Source organism: Gallus gallus, chromosome Z (assembly GCF_016699485.2).
Source record: "Gallus gallus isolate bGalGal1 chromosome Z, bGalGal1.mat.broiler.GRCg7b, whole genome shotgun sequence".
NCBI classification, from domain to species: domain Eukaryota; kingdom Metazoa; phylum Chordata; class Aves; order Galliformes; family Phasianidae; genus Gallus; species Gallus gallus.
In genome coordinates, this window is record NC_052572.1 from 31838569 (window position 1) to 31860617 (window position 22049).

Consider the following 22049-nt stretch of genomic DNA (forward strand, 5'->3'; position numbering starts at 1 on the left):
GAAGCAAGAAAAGGCCATATTTCAATTATCCAAGGAGAGATATCCTAATGTTCACAGGGTAATTTGTGAGCCAAAGTTCCAATGAAATTCAAGCAAAACTGGATGCAAACTCAATTTCAAAATACAATCCAAATTTTTCCTTTAGTAGTAGAACAACAATTAATGAACAGATTAGGATTGCTTTCTTCTAACAATCATTACTATGGTCAGACTACCAGAAAGCATCCCAGTGCATATCTGACACTGTATTTATTCTTCTTACCATATGTATTAGAGATTCTGACCTCATCTGAGATTGAAACTTGGTCCACCCACAACCATGTCAAACAGGAAGGAGGATGAAATTTTGAATAGTTGAAATGATGTATGAACCTGTTATATTCCCACCTATTCTACACAAAAAATTTACAGCAACATCATGTTTGCTGCTAAAACCAGCTCTTCTCAAGAACTACAAGAACTGCACCATATGACACCAAACAAGGTACAGATACGCTGTACCATTAAACTCTTAAGAAACCTTCTGGCATAATAAAAGAATATTTAAAACACTGACACAAATCTATCGTATAAGTTTATAGGTAAGCAGTAGTTTGTCCAAGATTTACTACTATATTTTTATGATAAAAGCATAACCATTTTTACTCCTTTAAATCTTGCCACTCGTGCATTTGAGTGCTGTTTCTTCTCCATATTCTAATGAGGTGGTTTGAGGTACTATATATACTTTAAAAACAAAAGAGGATTTTGTGGTTTCAATTAATGCCAATCCAACAGTTCTGGAATAGAATCACAGTTCAAAAACTAAATGTTTCTAAAGCAAGACAGTTAAATGTAATTGGTCCTAAACAGATTCTTATTTTTAACAATATTTTAAAATCCTGACTCCTAAAAGTTTTCACACCTAGTAAGTACTGGTAACTTATCTCCAGTCTGAAGAAAAGTTCAAAGACAATAGATATGCAGAAGATAAGTAAGCCAGTGCATTATTGAGAATAAGATGAATAGTAAAAGAGAAAAAAATAACTCATTGCCTAGTAATATCTTTGTTCTTATTTCCAAAACTGCAGTTCCATTGAAGAAAATAGGGTAAGTAATCCGGTCCTGAACATATAGTAAGAAGAACATAAAACTTCAAAGCTTTTTGATTTTCAAATAAATGAAAAGAACAGGGGATCAACTATCCACTTGAACAATGAAAAGAAATGAAAATTTTCTTTTGCCATGTCATTTATTTTTGCTAAAATTGACACAACCTATATCAGTATGCAACTCTCATAGCTCGGACTCGGTATGCATTGTAAAAGGGGTTGATTTCTGTAGGAAAGCCCATTGAGGATCAAATGATCCAATCCGTGTTTGGAGTTCCATCTGCGGATCATTGTAAAGCCTTGCTGTCTGGGTGTGCTTCTCAATGTCATTACAACATCCACCTTAAATGAACTATCATGTTTTCTTTTCCTTGAATAGTGGTCAAATATGCAGGCTTTCCCTTTTCATTTTGTTTGCCATGTCACAAATACTAGTTCATGCAACATGATGCATTGGTTGAAATTTGGAGAGGAAAAGCTTGCAGTCAGATCACATATTTGCTCTCCATGTAAATGATGAGCATCCACTTGGTCAAATAGTAGGAAAAGGCGCCTTTTTTCTGGCCTCAATTTGGTATTTTTTAATCTTTGACGGACATTTTTTGTTTCCTAGAGAAATACTTACTGGTTGCTGTAGGTGAAGATGCCTCACCTTCAGTGGATGTAGTGATGGGCTTAGTATCTGTCATGGTCAGGGTCACAGGTCGCACCGCACTGTGATGGGGAGAGGGTGCCAAAACTGGAGTAAAATGGCCAGGCACTTTCCCTACTACTTGACCACTGCTGTTAGGCTACAAAACAAAACCAAAAGAATTGTTTGTGAAACATACATATTGTGTTTAAGGCACCTACCCACCTATTATAGGGGTTTCCAGAACTCCCATCACTGTGGTACTGCATACTGGAATGTGCTGTTTCAATAAGTCTGTGAATTCCTATGAGATATTTTCACCTGACAGAAAAGCTCTCCTCAGATAAGTATAACATATTTAGTAGCGCTACCTTTTGGTGAGCTTTATTTCTTTCTGGATGCAGCATATATCCGCTTGCTTCAAACCACACTAAGTCCCATGATAACAAGATTAAACTGACCAGGCATAAGCCCTGATGTGCTAACTATTAAGAGCAAATGGATGACACAAAAGTTCTATTTTCACGTGCCATACCACTCTGGCTTGGAATATAACCAAGATTTGACCACAGCTGTCCACAGAGATTACACATACTGGAAGGCTAACTAATAATTCACATGTATGGGAGTAGGAGAAAGGGCTGGGATACACTCACTGTACTGCAACTATCATAAATTTTTGCAAAAAAAAAAACACCTATCAAAAAGCATTGTTCGGAGAAGTGCTTAGTAATGGAAACTCTGCAAGTTGAGACCATGATAAAGCCACATCATTCACAGATTCACAGGATGTACAAGAGTTGGTCTGCATGTGACATTATGGCACAGGTCATCAGGATAATATTCTACTCTCTGACTATAGGCACATCTGAATTTGGCAGTGTTCATTGGTAAACATACATATTTACACAGTCCTTAAATGTGCCTTAGACATTCTGCATTAGTGTACATACTCTCATGGTAAATACCTTGCAGCAGAAATTAGCAAGTAATGTAGTCATTTCAGCAGCGGTTGAAAACTTTTAAGCTGATTCTGTGCTCTGTGAATTGCAGGAATTTAAAATACAGTCATACAAAATAAAAAGTGTTGAGAATCTAATTATCGAAATGATATTCTCAAATGTGAAGTAACTCAGAGATATAAACGGACTGATAAAAGACCTGATTCAACTGATACAATGGAAGGTTAAAGGAGGTGAACATGGCTATAGTAGTAGGATAATAACTGTGGGCTGAAATGATTTCTGCAAGTATAAACAAACAGAAGAGGAAGGAAATATTTGGAAAGTACAGGAAGCATAAACCAAGGGTAATGGAATGAAATAGAGAAGGAGGAAGTCTAAAATGAATAGCAGGAAAAACTTCCTGGCAGTATGATCTATGAGACTGCAAATGCCCCCAGTGGAGATAGAAAGCTTCATTCTTTAGGACACCTAAAACTAAACTAGAAAATGTAAGTACAAATGGAGACCAATCTAGTATTCACTAGAATACTGAGCAGCTTGCAGATTACTTCTCCTCTAAAATTACAAACCTTAGAAGGGAAGGTAAAAGCCCAAATATGTATTGATCAGAAAGGGCCAACAAACTACACAACAACGACAACAAGGGTGTCCACATTAAACTACTCCCACTACTATCAAACGTAAACAAGTCACTTCCTAAACACAACTATATGTTGGGAGGGAAGAGGTTGGGTCAAAGCAGCCACACAGTTCCAAGATCTTGTAAATTGAAGAATTGGGTGATATTTATCACTTCATCATTAACATCCCTAGTTGCTTAAACTGGAAAGTTACTAGTAGGAGTTTAGTTACAAGTTGGTGAAAGAGAATCAGCTGTCAAAGTACCTGCAGAATAAGAAAACGGCACTAATTCAAAGGAAAGGAATGACAATACTTTCACATTTACCCAAATAGCTAGTATGTTATCTAGACTTCTGTTCACTGGGTGAAACTTAGTAGTTAAATAGATCTTTCTTACTCCACACACTTGAAATGAAAATGACATGTGAAAGAATATACACTGGGTATCTTCTTGAGAAAACTGTGGCCTAAAAATTTACTCCGCATCTACTAAAAGTTAAATATTTATACTACAGAAAATAGTGGTATATAAAGTTTGTGAAGATATGTCTGTTTTCTTTGAGATCTATCATAGCGGTGGTTTAGGAATTTTTATCTTATAGGCTCTATTTAAAAGCCTGACATCCTCTAAAACTAGGTTTCTTAGTGACCATAAATACGACTCGACTTGCTTTAGAAGAAAGTGAAAACTAACTAACATAAATTCAGAAAACCTCTAAGATTTACCCAGTTTGCTTTCTGCTTTGTACTGAATCTTTGGCATGCTTCTGGGAGCCCTGCTGCAGTGGTAAGCCCCCCCTCCTCCCTGCTGCCCAGCTGTCCATACAGCCTGCTTGAGGTCTCCATTGCATCTGGTAGTTTCTTAGTGGAGTCACAGACCAGTGACTATAGGACTACCTTACTACGCTTAGCTCATGTGGTATGTTAGTGTACCTCAGAAACAACTGAGATTCCCTTGCTAGAACAATCAGCTATTACTATAGGCTAATAAAGAATATTCCAAGGAATTTATGGATTAAATCAGCCAGTGTCATTAGCTTCCAGAAGCAGCTCTGCCTCTAAAGCCAGACTCAAATTAATTAAATGGACACAGCTGGAATCCAGGACAGTTTACAGCAATGTATCACCTTCTTCTGTTCCCTAGAGATCCCAGTCAGTAGGTTCACATGGACTCCAGCTTTAGTCCATATGCATATGGTCCAAAGCAGCAAACCTTTTTCTTGGTGGATTACAAGAAAAAGAAAGAATATACTTTAAATCCGTTTGCATGTAAACGTTTTCCCTCTACAGAACAGAACAGCAGTACAGTACATCTCTCCACTTGTATTTAATACAAATTATAGACTCTAGTTACAGTTTTCCCTGAAGAGATTCTTCAGACTAATGCATTACAGGTGAAAAATCAACCGTTATCATCAACTGAGGCATCAGTATGTCTGTGCAATGGATTCACAAACAGAACGATGAAGCCTGAGGCATAAACCTCAAGCAAATTACGGGAAGGCAGCTGTGTTAGATAAACAAGCTGTGTATTTGAAAATGAGAGAAAGAAGAAAACACAATGCCAAATTTAGCCCCAGTTTATACAGTCATACATTTTTTATTGTTGGATTAGAGGCCAACTTGATTTTTAGATTAGTGTTACATTTTTCAGCTTTTTAATATCACACTATCTTCAATTATCACAGATAAGCTCATTTAAATGCCAAAGCCACAAACTGTCTTTAGTGTAGCATAACTTAACTCAGACAGTTAATATCTGATTGTCTGTACTACACACAGTTTCAGCAAATCCTTAGGTCTGAAGTCGGAACAGAAATTAGTAACACATATAAATATAAACTTTCTTAACATCAGAACTTAGTGTAGCTGGTTTTGCTGCTGGGATTTTGTTAACAGATTTTTAACCAGTAGCCTATCACCCTCCCCTTGGACTACTATTTACAGATTTTACCAAACACCAGAACCATTATACTGTAGGTTTTCGGTTGTAATTTTGAACAGTATTTTGTCATATAGCTCACTATTTCTAGCATTAAAAAAAAATCAGTATGTTGCCATACTAAAGCAGCAATACCAACACCGGCAGATGAGACATCCAAATCTACTGGTAATGTAAGATTGGTATTACAGCAATTCACATAAACAACTAAGCTTTTAAGCAACAACTAAGCATTTAAGCTAACTATCATTGCTTAAATGATAACATATACTTTATATTTAAACTACATTTTTATTAATTTAACTGTTTTATAAAAGTAACAGTTTTTTATTATTGTAAGTCCAAATTCCAAATAAAACAATTTCATTTGCCCTTAGAATCTTAAATGCAGAGCATCTTTAAAGAAACAATAAATGAAATAAAAAGAAATTAAAAAAAAAAAAAGACAAAAGGCCCAAAATTACCTAAATTCCATATATGTTCTAGTAGCTACTTAGGTTACTGTGTCAGGTGTTTCAGAAAGAAGTTTGGGACTTAATAAAAATCACGTTACTCCAGCTAGACCTTATGTTTGGGGAACAGCCTATCTGCATCACTGAAAGAAAGCTTGTTAAGAGAAGCAGTGTTTCCCAAGAATGTAAACCAATTACAGCTGAGTGATCTACCAGTAAGTGTAATCTTGTCACACTGGGTCTGGTGTGTTTGGAAATCCTTTATCACCTGCATCCTCTTGACAGTTCTGGTCCCATGTTAGATACAGTGGTGGTGAATAACAGTGCAAATCTCTATCTATAGCAGTGTTGTTTTGAGACCACTGGTTGAATTCATTTTGCTGATGAAAATGCAGAAGAGTCAGGTCTGTATATTTTAGTCCACTGTAGAAAATATTTTAAGAGTTGTCTACTGGCCACATCTATGAACCTGGAATTCATAACTAATAGTTCTGTTTGTAAGTCCATTTTATTGTGTTCTGTGGAATCTGCAGAGGGTTATGGATGTTTCAGTAAATCTACACGTGAAAGGAATTGGAAGAAATATCTTCTATTTTTCTACCTCTCCCCAACACCTTTTTTTTGGTAATATGATACAAACCAAACCATCTTCAAAGCTAGAAGCTTTTCATATTAATATTATGTTACCTGTACCCGTCCATTAGTTCCATGGAAGACAGCTTGATAGTACAGGAGCCATTTTTGTCAAATGGGTAGAAAATACATGCCCAAGATATTGCCTATCTGAATAACACAACACAGTGTCTTGACACTTTTCTAAACATTAAAAATATATATATTAATAAAACACTGCTACTGAGACTGCAGAAAGCACCGTAAGAGTTTCTCTTTGGGTTGAACCTCAGGAATTCTGTAAAATATTTATCAAAAAATGAGGCATGGAGACTTTTTCCTGCTACTAGACATTATAGTCTCAAGAGAAAAAACATGTAGCCCTTTCGTAGTGCCTCTCACCACTTTTCTTGAGGATGTATCTCACTAGATTTTCCATAACCTCAGTAATTGACTGCTACAGCACATCTTACACAGACCTCACTGAGAGATCCCACACAAAAGCTTCAGGAGGTGTGACACGCAGCTACCTGTCTGTCTGGAGGAATTAGCTTCAAAAAAACAAGTCATTGCCAGTTCTTGGCTGACAACATCATATCTGTATGACTTTCTGAAAGAAATCAGGATGTTGACTTTGATCTATAAAGTTCTGATCTCATCCATTTGAGAAAACACTTTTCTCTTAACTGAGAAAACTGAAACTGAGAGCAGCTGCAGAGCTTTGACATCCATTGTTCAGATATGGATATCGTAAGATTCTAGAAGAACCCTCCATTCTGAACAACAGTTTTATCCATGAGCTTATAAAATGTGAATTACTTGTTGACCTCTAAAGTTAAATGAAACACTCAATTTTCCTTGGATATTTTCCTTAACTGAACAAGCCATGTTATGCAAGCATGGAAAAGGAAATTTCTTTGCAGGTAAATGTTCAAAAGGTATATTTGGACTTAATGGCATTTTATGTAATCCAGAGACTTATAGCTGTATATTTATTAAACTAAAAATGAGTAAATACAAAATAATTATTTAGAATTGCAATTGCATCTTTAAGTCCTTTGTCAGCAGAAACCTGAACTAGTACTCTCTCTCTGCGTTCCAATTGCAGTTAAAACCAATAAATTGCCTTATTTAATCTTCAATAATTTCTTAAAAATTATGATGGAAAGGTGCATCCCCAAGACGATGAAACTATTTAATGTCAATAAATAAAGTTTCTGGCTATCCCAGAGAAATTGCATGCACATATATCATTTGTGCCAGCTTACTCTGTGTTTTCTCCTAAGAACCAACAGGGAGCCCCTTGCCCAGCCCAAAGAAAGCCTCACAGGGATTCCCTCCTCACTGCCAGGTTACTGAAGTTATTGTACTGAAGAATGACAAAGCATCTGCCTGGAATTACATAAAAGTGTATCCATCCTTTGTTGAACAAAAACTGAATATCCCCATCAGTTGCAAGAGGAAAACAAGCAGCCTCACCAGCTTCCAGAAGCAGCTCTCCTCTAGCAGTTCAGATATTTCTGTCTTCAGATAAAAATAAAACTGTTAAAACATAAAGCTGCAAACTGGTCCACATTGCCACAAATTATGTTCTAATAACCTGGGAATTTTAGTCAGTATGTAGATAGGTTCACTTGCACAGCAGTATATAAAAAGCGTGAGGCATTATCTTAAGAGGAAAAGAGTCAGATGGGAAACTAATTCAAACTGGAAGCAGTATTACCACGCCACTGAGATCAGCACATTTCACAAATAATATCACAAAATCTGATTTGAGGTTACCTGTACACTGTGCCCTTCATAATTCAAGCCCAAAGAGTTTTCAAGAGTATATAATTCTGCTTGCTTGGTTCAGTCAGAAAAAAAAAAAAAAGAAAGAAAGAAAGAAAAAATCTCACTGATGCCAAGATTCACCTTCAGCAGGATTAACCTTAACTGTTTGCTTTACTGCCATATCCTTCATCTCACCTGTAGACCCCATCTCCTGTGATTCACCACACCTCAATCAGGAAATGATTCTATATTAAACAGAATGGAGCATTAAGTTTGGAGCCGTTGGATTTGCCTTTAGCCACACCATTTTTGTTGTGCTTGATGATTTGGTTCCTATGTATTGTTTCACACACTCTCATTTAGCAATGCATTTTAAGTGTTTGTGAACATGAGTACACACACAGAAGGTAAGTTTTTCCAAGCATTCAAACATTCAGCTGCAACCATTCAAAAAGGAAATACATGCTCAAAATCCGGAGTGGATTTGAAGACCACAATATTCTTTAGATGGATAAATACTGTAGGCAGATTAAACACATAACAAGTGATTCATTTTTGATGAAGTGCGTAAGAACCAACCAGTATGAATTTAACTAGAGAAACCAAGAGCCCATCATACCATGAATACATATTCAAACACAAAATCTCATTCAGTAATACGGTAAGCTAAAATGAAAGAGTTAATATAAATACAGTAAAAAGATCTCAGCAGAATTACTTAACTAGTGGAAATTGCATTCATTCTCAGGATCTTGGGAACTTCTTAGATTCCCAGTCATGGGCAAGTTCAGCCCTATATCTGAAGAGATCCATTTCTGTCCAGTACATTGATTTATTTATTCTCCAGATTGAACAGGGGATAATAAACAGATACTCATGAAAGTTAAAGCTATGGTTCTTTGGTTTAGGATCATCCATTGTTGCATCATTTTTCACTGCAGCCAAAGTGCCTATCTGAACTTCCTGACTGTTCATCACACATAATTTGGGGTATTTAACATCACGTCAAGAAAATTGCCCACTGTTTCCCCCAGTGGAAGCCTATGGGAGTTCAATAGCTTTAAACTAATTTTACTCAGAAGTATTTCACTGAATAGCATGACTGTCTCACTATAATCAGTGCAGCACTAATGTAATTAATCTCAAAATTGCTGTGGGGAAGTACAAGGCATCTCAGTTGCTTGTCGTAACAATCTAAATTAGTGTATTACTGAAAGATGTTGGGAAGGAACAGTTCATTTTAGGTAAATGCTGTCAGGGTATTCATTCTTTCTATTACTAAAGCTGAAATTAAAACTATCATCATAGTTCTCTTTTTGAAATCCAAATGAATATGTTTTGAGGTGGGAAAGTATAATTAAATTTGATGTGGTATTCCTACAGATGCAGTTTTGCATTTTATAATAATTAGATTTATTTGAATAAAAATTCATGTTTTATTTAGGAAAGAAAAACTGGTTTGGCTCAAAGCACACCATTGTATCAGAACAATTCCTGTTTGTCACTGAAACTTCACAGACGGCTGCTTCTTTTCCTAAGCAAAAAAAAAAAAACAAAAAAAAAACACCAACGTTCTTGTTATTTTACTGGTTGTACAGCCATCCGTTGGATGTTCTGTTTGGAGATATTTTGACTGGGTATGCAACAGGCAATATCTGAGAGGTGAACTTTAAAGAACTAAATTTAAAAGAGATTTCAGTAATCATAGTGATTAATTATAATAAATTGCAGAGAATAGCTGGTGCAGATGCCTGGAATCCCATACTTGGTGTTTTTTAACCCTGCCCCCTCTTCTCAGGAGCTAAATCAAACATCAAATGAAATGAAAAACATTAGCTTAATATAAAGGTTATGAAAGGTGACAGAAGTAGTAAATTGAAGCCAATTTGTCCTTTATTCCCTACGGTGCCACAGCACAAGAGAAGGAAGTGTTTTCAGTTCACTACAACTCTGGAAGGATCAGCAAAGTAAAATTTTGTCTTTTAAGGCTTAAAGATTAATTTTTTAACTACTGATAAGGTAAAAGAGTAAAACTCTTCTTGGGCAAAGAGTTGAAAGTGCTTCTCTTCCTCAGTGAATACAGTTCCCAACATCAAAATCAAAAGTCAATACTTTTGTCAACTGACTGAAAGTCAGATACTTCTTTTAGTTGCTGTGCTTTTTCAGCGATGATCCAAACCAGAACACTGAACAATCCGAGATTATCACCTAATCTGCTCTTTTAATGTATATAAGAAATGAAAATGTAAGTAAAACAAGCACTGAATAATTAAAGAAACACATAACACTAAGGGCCTGATTTTAATTTGCATAATTTTTCCCGTAATAGTGCCTAATTAAGACATCAGCTTAAAAAAAAATATCCAATAGAACTCTTAAGATTTTCCGCGCTGAATTAACATTAAGGACTTTTAATGGAAGTCTTAATTAGACTTTGTTATTCATGGAAATTTTACACAAATTGAAATCAGGTTCTGCGTGCAATGTTCCCAGCTGAGTCTCAGCAAAAATGCTATATAGGACTGAAAGACTTTCAATTCATGCACAGTTAGCAATTTGTATTCTAAAGCTGACATGCTCCGTTTTCACTTTTTGGTTTAATTTGCATTAATACTGTAACCAACAAAAATCACTTTGTTAAGACTCTCCATCAAAGTAAGTTTTGGTTTTATGGACCCACTTTTCTTTTTTTTCATACATAGAATGTCGTGCAGCTGGATTGGAGCATTTGCCCATGGGCACAATAGCCACAATGACCTTCTGAACAGCTCAGAGGGGCCTTATTTGTTATTCAACATAGAAACTTTGATTCAGTCTCAAGTTCTACTGCTCTTGTGCCTGAAACACATACTGAAAGGTCTGTCATTATTTATGGGGAAAAAAAGCCATCAACACAACAATCTCCTCACCCTGATAAGACAGCCCTTCCAAAGGAACCTAATTCTTAGGAGCAGGAAAACCTGCCTGCAGCCACTTCAGCGCATTCCCAAGGCTATCCCAAACACATGCTAGTGCACAAGCTACAGGACTCCACAGGAGCATTTCAGACAAAACATCAAAACCAGATACCAGCCCAAGCTGCAAAGATTACGTTACGTTGACACTGGAAATACTCCAAGCATTGACAGACCAAGACTCAGCTGCACTTTATTCCATAGTGCAGATCACATGTTAATGCTGTGTGCTGATGCTATCATGGAAAGCAGTTTTGCACACAGTCCTTTACAAATTACTTCTCTAATGAAAACCATGTTAATTTCCAATATCAGAGACAAGTCTGAATGAGTGTAGCAGCCAGAAACTCATCTGTTGCTGCATGTTCTCTACAAAGGAAGGAAAAACAAGTCCAGGGATCTGCACTGTGCTCACTACATCTGTGCAATGTCAGGTGTCTATGAAACAGTGCAATTATTACCTTACCAGACTTGACTTTATTTGCTGGTCTGTAAACATACTCGTATGTATGTGCGTGTGTGCAAATGTGTGTGCATGTATCAGCAGATGCCTGGCTCCATCCTGCAGCAGGAGCTTTACCTCTGTTCTGACACTGAGGCCACAGCGGCACCTAGCCTGCAGGAGGGAGGTGGGATGGGAATTGGTGGTGTTGGCACTGGCAAAACACTCAGTGCAAGCATTTCTCTTTTTTTTTTGGCAGAGCAACAGTGAGTCAACATGACTATCTTGCTCCTTTTATTCAACCATGCCAAATAGGAAAAGTGGTCCAGCTCCCAGCTTTCTCTGAGAGTAAAATTAGTGAGATATCGGTATAAACACCTTGGAAGAGATACACACTCCTCATGGGATTGCTTTTGGAGGGTTCGTGTGGTTTTACAGTACCTGGCTAGTCTGTGGACTGGACGGGTCGTAAGAAGGTACATAATTCTTCAGAGTATCCTGAGGATTCAGGTGGGGAGGATATCTGATCGTTGGATGAGAGAAGTAACTAGACGGGGCAGGAGGGAGAATAGCTTGTGCTGGAAATGGCAATGGTGAAGGTGAAGGTGGAGTTCTAGTTGAGATGACTGGAGAAGATAAAATAAAATTAACATTACTTCGCATGCTGTTTCTTCTAAAATTCTTCATCTCTGTGTTACAGTAAGAAAAATAAGAAGTCAGTTATAAACTAGCACATTGTATTCTTGTTTCATGGTATCCTTACAGAGAATCTTTCATGTCCTCCCTTCACACCATCCCAGGCAATGGAAAGCACTTCACTTTCAAATTCATATATAGAATAACTTGCTTTGATTTTGTGGGTTATGCCTTCATTTTTTTTTAATTTTTTTTTTTTTAGTTATTTTTCTTCAGGCAGTAATTATTCTCCACCATAAAGCAATATAAAATTTTCCAATTTGTAGCCTAAATAAACAGAATAAATATTTTACTAAATAGATAAAACCTACGCTTTCATTCACATCATTCCAACAGAAGAGAACACAGTCACCATGTCTTAAGAAAACAGTGATTCATCACTGTATCACACACTACCTGCTTCATGTGGGGGTGGGTAATAACCATTCAGCAATAAAGCCATGAATAATTAGCTGACCTTTGTGAAAATGCTAATGAACATTCAACTTCAGGGCCTGGGAAACCAGTCCATGCAATGAAAATATCCCTGGCAAACAAAAAGGCTTCTACGCTGTACATATTTTTCTTTACATTCCCTTTCTTCCCAGCCCTTACAAACACATACTTCTCTATCTATAGACTATATGTTATGTGTAAACAACCAGCAGTGTTTTCATAGTGAAAAGAATGTACAGCATGTCCTGCCATGACTGCTTCATCTGTATGGAAGTGGAGAGCGTTCCTCTCCCGGGCTGCACAAACACCCACCTTCCCCCTTGCTGCACAGCTGGTGGGCACCTACATGTGGCTTGCTAAAATGGGATGCTGACTTCAGTGAAAGTAAAGACAGTGCTGTGCTCATTTTCCATAGTGAGAGGGTGCAAAAGCTGATCTGTGTAAGCAGGGTATTTTACAAACTGCTCATGAGTATCATCACGTCACAATTCTGTACTGTATCAGCATAAGCACACCAACAGTGCTCTACTGGGCTATCTCTGATGTCTTTGCTTTTTTCCGGCTTAATTTTTAAGTGGATTTCTATTTTTGTGCTGAGACTAAATGAAAGTTTGCCCTTGCTAGAAATGTTCCAAAATTGCTGTACTTTGTAATCAAAACCTTATAAATCCCCAAAACATTGCTCACTGACAGAATAGAATATGCTGTACAGATAGCAATCAGATCTCCCAGGGAGTAAATAGCTGATCTACTGAATTAGGTTACAATTATATCTTGTTATTCAAATACATATACCTAAAAATTATACACTAAAGCAAATATAAGTGTCAGTACATAAGTGTGGGGTCAAAAATAATTACAGAAACCTCTTCTGAGACAGATTCGTTTTATTTTAATCACAGCTCCACCAACTCAGTTAACCTATAAAACCTTATTTACTGCTCTGTCATGGGAACTGTGCAAAACAAACTCAAGTGAGTAGGAATACATCTATTTCATCTCACACATCATCTCCGTTGTGATTGAGCATGTTGGAAACCTACACAGACCAGAATGAGTCCAGGCTTCCCTTCACAACAGAGTAAGATGTTAAGGGGAATGTAGTCTTTACACGTAAGTCGAAGGACAAAACCTCTAGATCATAGAGAAATCACAAAAGAGAAACTTCTCAAAGTAGAACTGCATGTTAAAGAAAAGAGGTGTGCTCAGATTTGCTTCACTCTTCAAAACATCCAGCTTTTCTCAAGAAATTAAACCCCTTCTATGCAGTGTATAAGGAGATGTGATAAGTCACTGAGGGAAGGCTTCTGTGTACTGTGTTCTCATCTGAAGAATCAGGGTAACATTCATCTCTCAAATTAAACAGACCCTGGCAATGGAATTTCCCTGTCTTTCCTTTTAAGCCCACAAGATATCATGCAATTCCTTACAGTTACTTCACATTTTAAGTGAAGCTTTTGTACACTGGTACTTATTTCATGTAATGAATATAATGGTGAATTCTCTTTTGTATGAAATCTTACCTAATCTGGTATCTAAATACAGTACATTCATAGAAACAATAATAATAATGATAAAAAGGATGCAAGTACAAGGAGAAAAATCAGAGAGATTTTTTCCTCCATCACTTTCTTTATTCAATTTAGAGCTAATCCTAAATTCTTTCCAGTGTCTTGCAGCAGTCAGACTACCTGAACTACCTTAATGTGAGTCTCTGCAAGGTTACCACAACAACCTCTGCAACATATTCAGATCTGTTCCTGTCCTCATCAGTAATATAAATGATGTAAGGTGTCTACATAATTCTGTAAAAAGGCATCACTATCACACAGTAGGAAAGATCACAAGACAAATAGGGAGGAACTTCTTCCTCCTCTGCAGTCCTCACCACTCTGTGCAACTCCTGGGATTCCTGGGTGGTGATGCTGGGGGAAAGTGCTCAGTCTTGGTGAAGAATCCTGGGGAGAAGTAGGACTAAACAAAGGCTTTTCAGGTTTCTTCATTGTAGGAGAAGACATATCTGCAATAATAAGATAAAGTAAAATTAAACAGAGCAACAACATTAATTTAGAAGCCATCACAGGACACATGATTTTGTAAAGTGTAGATGTTTATTTTTGCAGTTCTTGCACAAATACTGTTTGGTGACCCAACTCCCCTATGACCAATAAACTAATTTTAAACTATCACTTTCCAACTTGAGAATGAATAATAATCCACTAGCTGGTCTTTGTCCTTCAAAACAGAAACTACATTCTCTTCATACCAGACAAGCCAAACAGCAAAGAAATGCATGTTTTCAGAACCTCCCTAGATACTTCTCAGCTCCCCACAACATCACCAAATCATCTGCTCCCTCAACAGCCACATAATAGTTATTGCATTTTTTAATGGAACACCTACACTCAGGTGTGTAGGGTAACTGCCATGCACATGCCATTTTATGGTATTTATTATTTTGCTATTTCAAAACCCAACCCTTTCCAAAACCATACTGAAACAATGTAACCTTCCTAAGAATAAAGGATGCTTTAACTCCTTTCTTTCATGTTTTCCATGTGTCAAGTAGAGCCTTCCCACCTCTTCCTCCCCGTTTCCGTATCAACAAAACTTGCTACACAAAGGTTGTTGGCTGCAATAGCAGGGAACAGCAAATGATTTCTACCATACAGGGTTACTGATATTGCCCCAAGCAAAAACAATGAATTCCTTCCAAAAGTTTAAATTAATTAGTTGCACTTTGAATCAAATTAAATTATTTCAAAGTTAATTTTAATTTTTTATAGGACACACATCAGCACTGTAAGTGTGTTTCATTTCAAATCAATGGGAATAACTCATGTTTAAAGTGAAGCTCATTTCTTAAGTACTTTACTGGATTGGGGCCATGATGCAGCTGACTTTCCTACATGGACCGTGTTCATACCTAAAGTGATTTTGGCACTTCTAATATTAGTGCACTGTACTGTGCTATTCTGAGGAACACAAAATCTTCTTGGAAGATCTCTGTAAGTGGGAACGCCCTACTGAGACCAAATCAGACCAAAACCTTCTGAACTGACTGCAGTTTAAGTGAGAAGTTTGGCCCTGAAAGCCTTTCTCCCTGCCCTGCAAGCACGGCTGAACTCTATACAGGCATTGCTGCCAGGCTGGGCAGACCCTGCAAGTGCTCCTCCACCACCCTCTGCAACACCTCTGCTGCCCTTTGCCCATAGCTGGCGCATCTGCTGATTTCCCAGACACCTTGCCAGTGTACCCCCTCAGAAAGGCTGCTGAGAAAGGATTTTATTCAGTGAAGCGCTCAAGAAGAGCGAGGAATTGCTTTACAACAAAGCAATTCAGCACTCTTTCCGTTCTAACAGATATGACAAAGGCTGCTGAATGTTTTCATTATATTGATCTGTTGCAACTTTCTGTTGTTATCAGAAATGCTGAGTGCTAGCAGAGGCACCTCCAGCCGTCTGATAAAAATTGTGTTAATAAATTATTGTTCAGAAAGAAAATGGAGGAATATCTTTGTTTATTTGAATCCATCCGCAGCCAGCAAAGATGAAATTGCCGAACGGTTACAGCCTGGATGAACCTTTATTCCGCTAAGCTGGAAAATCCTTTTTAAAACTGAAAGACAACTTTTCCTAAACTAAGTTTGGCATAAGCAGCCAAAGCAACAAAAAGCACGTTAATTCTGGAATTAACATGAAATATTTCATTTTGTTTTTATTTTCTGCTTGAATGACAGCCCTAGCTTCTTAATATAAGCTCCTAGTTTCACAGCTCCACAGCAGAAGTCATGATACATAATCAACCAAACACTTTGTCTTTGTACAGTAGTTCATTGCATGAACACTCTGCCACTGCAGAAACACTGCAAAGCCTGAGAAAAAGAGAAGTGTTTCTAACAGCTTTTAGGCACAGCCTCCCACTACTCCTTTCTATTCAACAGTTGTTACAGAAGATATTGATAACCACGTATCTTTCTGGCTAGGCCACTTATAGGCCATTGCATACAAGAGAATGTACAAAAAGTTGAATTTTTCTTCAAATAAAAAGTCCTGCAGTTAAATTTCCCAAAGGAAGAAAAAAATATGGGTTAGAGGTGGAAAATCTCTTCCTTATGTGAAGCCCGTATTCAGCAAAAGAATTCATGAAAGAAGGAGCTGCCTCGCTCCTGAAGTTCTGCATGCGTCAGCATCTCTGATTGCTGGAATGCAGCAGAGATTTAATTTGGTCGGTGGCTGTTACTTCATTAAACAAGCAAAAGTTGTTGTGTTTTTCGAAACCAAAATATTTTAGTTTCTCAGAAGAAGAATGCTACATGAAGTGCAATGTAATTAGAATTTCCATTAACCCCCCAGAGGCATCACTAATGTGAAAAGAATCTTCTGAAAAGGAGATTGGTGACTGATAACGCTACAGTTCCTCTAAAAATGTGTCATTTTCTTCTATTTACAGGGAAAAGAATTGTATTCAGCACACAGAAGACAGACAGAGTAAACTGCAAAGCAAATGCAATGAAATTCTCATGCAGAAGGCTATTTCCTCACCAAGATGAATGCCACTGCTAGTCACCAGCAGAAAATTCAGCACTGCCAGAAAAATACTCATGAGCAGCCAAAACAGGGACTTCAATGTACGCTGTGAGGCACACCACCACAAAGTATTTTCAGAAGTCTCGTACACAGCAGAAGCAACTGCAAAGAATAATGGCTAGAGCACGTGGCAGCCTTGCCATTAAAATCATGCACTTGGTATGGCAAAGCGATTCAGATAGCCGCTTCCCTGGCATCCTGCGTACACTGACATCGTAATGGGGTATTCATGGGCCTCTCACTGCCAGGGAACAGATGAAGCTGACAAGGGAGTCAGAACAATAACTGTCTACGTTAGGAAAAAAGGTTTCAGCAGTGTCCTCCCTGACCAGGTGAGGAGGCTCATAGCTGTTATAAGGAAGGACACTGATTACAATTCTCTGGAGAGTAACCAGTTACAAAAATGAAGAGAGGCTAAAAAAAGGCAAAGCGGTTGTCTACTGCCTTTAGTTTTGCAGTGCCTTAAATAAAAGAGTGAGTAAAAGTAACAGAGAGACTCAACGTGATTCTTCCAGTAACTTCTACACAGTGGAAAACACACATTTTTCTCATTTTGAAACAGATTTGATTCTTTCCACGTCATGAGATGTAGTCTGGTTGCCACACACAGCTTGGTTATATACTGATAACTGCGTAATGAGTGACCAGCAGAGGTCACAGAAATAGGTTGCTTGGTCTTAAGTCTGTGTCAGAGTTTCAGGAATTAGATTCCAATCCTTATTACATGGGGAATGAAAATAAAACATTTTCCAGTATGATTTATTTTTAGACTTCTGGAAAAATTGTAAGTATACATGAAGAGCATAAAGATGCCAAAAACACTTGGACAAAATTATCAAAAGATCAACATTAATCAGAACACACTGCGTCCTGTCCTGCCTCAAACTTTCTTCAAATGTCAAAAATGGATTTACATACTTTTTTTAATTCTCAGTCCTATTCCTAATCATTCTTGCCTGTATTCCTGTACTACTGTGATGATGCAGTAATTATGCACCCAAACAGGGGCATGTTATAATTTTTAAAATATCATATCAAAGGAGTAAGGGATTAATCAAATAGAAAAGTTAGATCATCTCATCTCCCAACCAGGTGAATCTGTCTAGATAGGAAAGCAGCAGAACTGCTGTGAAGCACAGCGTATGCAGCCTGCTCATCAGCAGCTTGCACAAATGGTGCTCCAGATGTATATCTGTTGAAGACAGCCCCAGGCAAAAATTTTGATCAATTTTAATGTGATAAAGTGCTGCAGGGAAAGACTGTGCAGAAATGTGTTTACGTCAGCCTTTAATTACAGTGTTGTTCACTTCCAAAGAACCTGAGGAAACACTAATGAGACATGAATTTTGACAATTTCCTCATCAAAGCAAAGACCCTTTTCCTCAGTCTGAAGCAGCTTGTGATCCAAGCATCTCCCTGGATGAGTGTCACATAGACACACCGGTCTTGAAGCCACCTGTTCTGAGAGCTCGACTGGAAGCAGGCAGAGGTCTGGGGCATGTTTGAACATCCACCAGCCAGTTTCTCGGTACCTGATCTGCTCTCTTGTACAGTACCACAACAGGGCAAGAGACATGCTCAAAAGCAGAGTAGGAAGAAGTCAAAAAACAAATATTAAATTTATTTTAATCCAATTTATTCTTTATCTTTACTCATTAATATCTTTTGTACTGCTTAATTTCACCGGTCTTCCCTTACACAGAACAATTCTGCAGACAGCAATCTTTTAAGGTTCATTTACAGCTCATTAGTTCTGTATCGCCTCCAGAGAAATCAAGATAAAACCACGTTCAACTTACTGGTTTAGAGCTGCAGGGAAAGCAGGAAAGACATGAAGTACAAAGCATCAGCAGCAAGCTATTAGAATCATCCCTTCAAGGTACAGTTTTAAATGAACCGATCACTTCCCAGGGGCAGTACCTGAGTTTGTTTCTGTTGCCAGAGTACATCATATACAGAGGGGCCTCACTCCACTGCCTTTATCATATGTTGAAGGTACACTTGTGTGAAGCACATGTGGAAACCCAAGATTTTGAATTCACAGCAGGTAGCTGTAATATGATGAGGAATCAAGGCATACTCCTTTGCACTCAAGAGAACTTGCTTTGTTTTCCACCACTGCATGTGAAGAGCAAGCACGGCCACTTCGTAAAAGGACTGCAACACTCACATGTGTGTAGCCCTTTAACACTGCAGGTATTCAGTATTTCTGAGTCTTAGTGAGGCACCTAACACAGAATGTAGACAACTACAGCAACTATAAGGCACTACCACCTCTCATGTAAGAAAAAGGCTTTGCCATGTCTCCGAAAGGCTTGATGGAAAACAAGAATTTTGAAAATTAAAATGTTCTAAGTCATTTTTATTCCTCAGGGAAAAAAAAAAAACAAAAAAAAAAAACAAAACAAAAAAAACTACGATGTTTCTATGAGTAAAAAGGAGAGCAAGACCTAAGTATTTTGATGTTGGAAGTGCTTGATATGGGGAACAAAGGATGACTGCATTCCCACTCAGCATTAGGCAGAGATTAGGATTAGTGTCTGGGTCTCCTGTTATTGAAATCTCTTACTTATCATTAGCTTATTATTGTCTCATTCTACTTTACTCTAAGTTTTATCTTGGAACAGAAAGAAGCTCTCGTAATGATTTACTGTCATGAAAAGAAAATTGGTTTTGATAATCAATGTTTTCATGAGAGGAAAATCAACCAGGAAAACATCAAGATAGTTCTGTCTGATGACTGTCTCAGAAACATACAGCAACTCCCAGTGTGAAGACTCACGTGTTTTCTCTCCTGAAAGAAGCAGTGAGGTCTTACATGAAGGCACACAGATATACTGCTTAGCAGTTCTGAATGTTCTGAATTTGAGGAACAGCCAGGGTGAAGGTATAAAGAGAGATGCTCACTTCAAGTTTAAAAACTTGACCTCCCTTATATTTTTGCTTCTACATCAAGTAAAGGAAAGCAGTTTATGTCTGAAAATTTTATACTAGAGTAGAACACTTCAGTGTACAAACATTTGGTAATCTCCTATCTTCAGATCAGTCTATTTAGCTCTAGTGTTATTTTTACAGGCACACCTCCAGTGTTGAAGAAATCAGTCTATCAGACTGTGACACTAGCTATCCTGTCAGCAACCATGCCCAAGGCTAATCTAACACTTCGCTGTGCTGTTTTGCCATTTCGCAGCAGCAAAACAATTTCCTTGTACTGTATCTTCTGATCAGTAGTGAAAAACCCAAGAAGAGGAACTAGACTAGAATTTCTTCCAATGCTATATTCAGTACTGCAATCTGGTGAGCAAAACATTAAATAACATTCCAGTTTAGAAAAGCTATAGCAAAGCAAGAAAAAAAAATATTCCAGTGGCAGTTTAACTATTTCTGTGTTCATTCTGTTTTTATCATTTTTGCATTTCTAAGAAAGCACTGTTACACACAAGTGAAAGAATTGATGGGAGAACTTTCAGCTAACTGAAATACCACGAGATGCAGAAACTCTTCAGATGGAATAAACACCATTTTTCTCATCTTTATATCTATGCAAACTTGCAAAGTATTGCCAGCAGTTTCTCTGTCCAGTCCTCACATTCTGTGGGATGTATTAAACTCAATAATATTCATTACCTGAGCAGGAAAATGGCTGGACAGAAGGGTTGTATCTACCCGCCCTTGCAAATCCTGGCATATCACAGAAAAAAAATAAGATCTCCATGCCATCAAGTCCCAGAACGCTTTTTTATTGCTGTGTGTGACTAAGCTGATAAGAATGAATTTCTTCCTTGCCTTACAGGGTATCCTACTTTTTACAAACATAAAGCAAAACAATTCAGTACAATTCCAATTCACAGAATTTAAATAACACTTGCATTTGAGAAGTATAATATACGCTACTGAATGGTTGTTTAAGTCAGGGTATTTTGGAAACCTGCATACAAATTTCCTAAAATGAACTTCTTCTTGATTTCATTTTTTATAAAAAACAGTTTATGAAATAGGAAGAGAGGAAAGTTACGATGGCCAGATTAGAACATTGATGTTGAAAACAAAAACATCAGAAACCTCCTTTTCCCAAAGAAATTTCAAATAATGTTTATCAGTAGGACAGGACAAACAGTCTTAGTCCCATGACAGTTGTTTGATAGTGTTATTTGACATGAGATTATTTGTCTTTAAATTTACATCTATTCCAACTAAAACTAGGCTCAAACTATGACATGCTTCTCTGCAAGAACACTGTGTAGTAATCCTTAATTCTTACCCTTCATTAAAAGGTAACAGGAAGTCTCACGGGAATGTTTCTGATAGATCCAGTATTACTAACCATATTCAGTATGAATATGTTATCATAATTCTACCATTTCTGGTGGAAAACATTTATTTTTTTTCCACGCATTATTCTTCTGACATAAAGTTAATTAGCCTTCCTCACCCTACATGCCACATACTAAAAGCTTTGTGTAGCTGTGAGACCCCAAGACACAGGTCCCACTTGTGTGACTGTGAGGAGCTGGGCTATTGCAGTCAGAAAGAGGTGATAATGTCACCACTCTGTAGTGACCCACAGGGGCCAGTAACAGAGTCCAGATTTCACCTCCACAGCCCTTCTGCCTCACTCTTCCTCCAGATGCCAGGGCCAGCTTATCCAACCACCTCTAGACCAGCGCTGCATCAGATGTCATACAGGAATTACTCATGAACAACTCAAAGCTCAGTGGGGTGGCTACCAGTCAAACATGGAGCAAAATTTTGGAAATAAAAAGCATGAAACCGAAAATACACTGTTGCTACTGAATAGAACAGAATATGCTATAAGAAATGTAAGGCAAATATGACCTGTTCTGTC

General features: G+C 37.6%; 1 protein-coding gene across 16 annotated transcripts in view; it reads right to left on the reverse strand.

The window, feature by feature from the left end:
• NFIB (nuclear factor I B) overlaps nt 1-22049 on the reverse strand; it is a 269957-nt gene that overhangs the window by 29288 nt on the left and 218620 nt on the right. For 6 of the 16 annotated variants that reach the window (XM_046905264.1, XM_046905268.1, NM_001396752.1 and 3 more), the window contains exons 7-9: nt 14503-14634; nt 11925-12109; nt 1717-1882 (exon numbers count right to left, since the gene is read on the reverse strand). In XM_046905264.1, the coding sequence (XP_046761220.1) occupies nt 1717-1882; nt 11925-12109; nt 14503-14634 (483 nt within the window). The remainder of the gene's footprint in view (nt 1-1716; nt 1883-11924; nt 12110-14502; nt 14635-22049) is intronic. The other 10 variants (XM_046905270.1, XM_046905267.1, NM_001396749.1 and 7 more) reach the window with 2 other exon arrangements.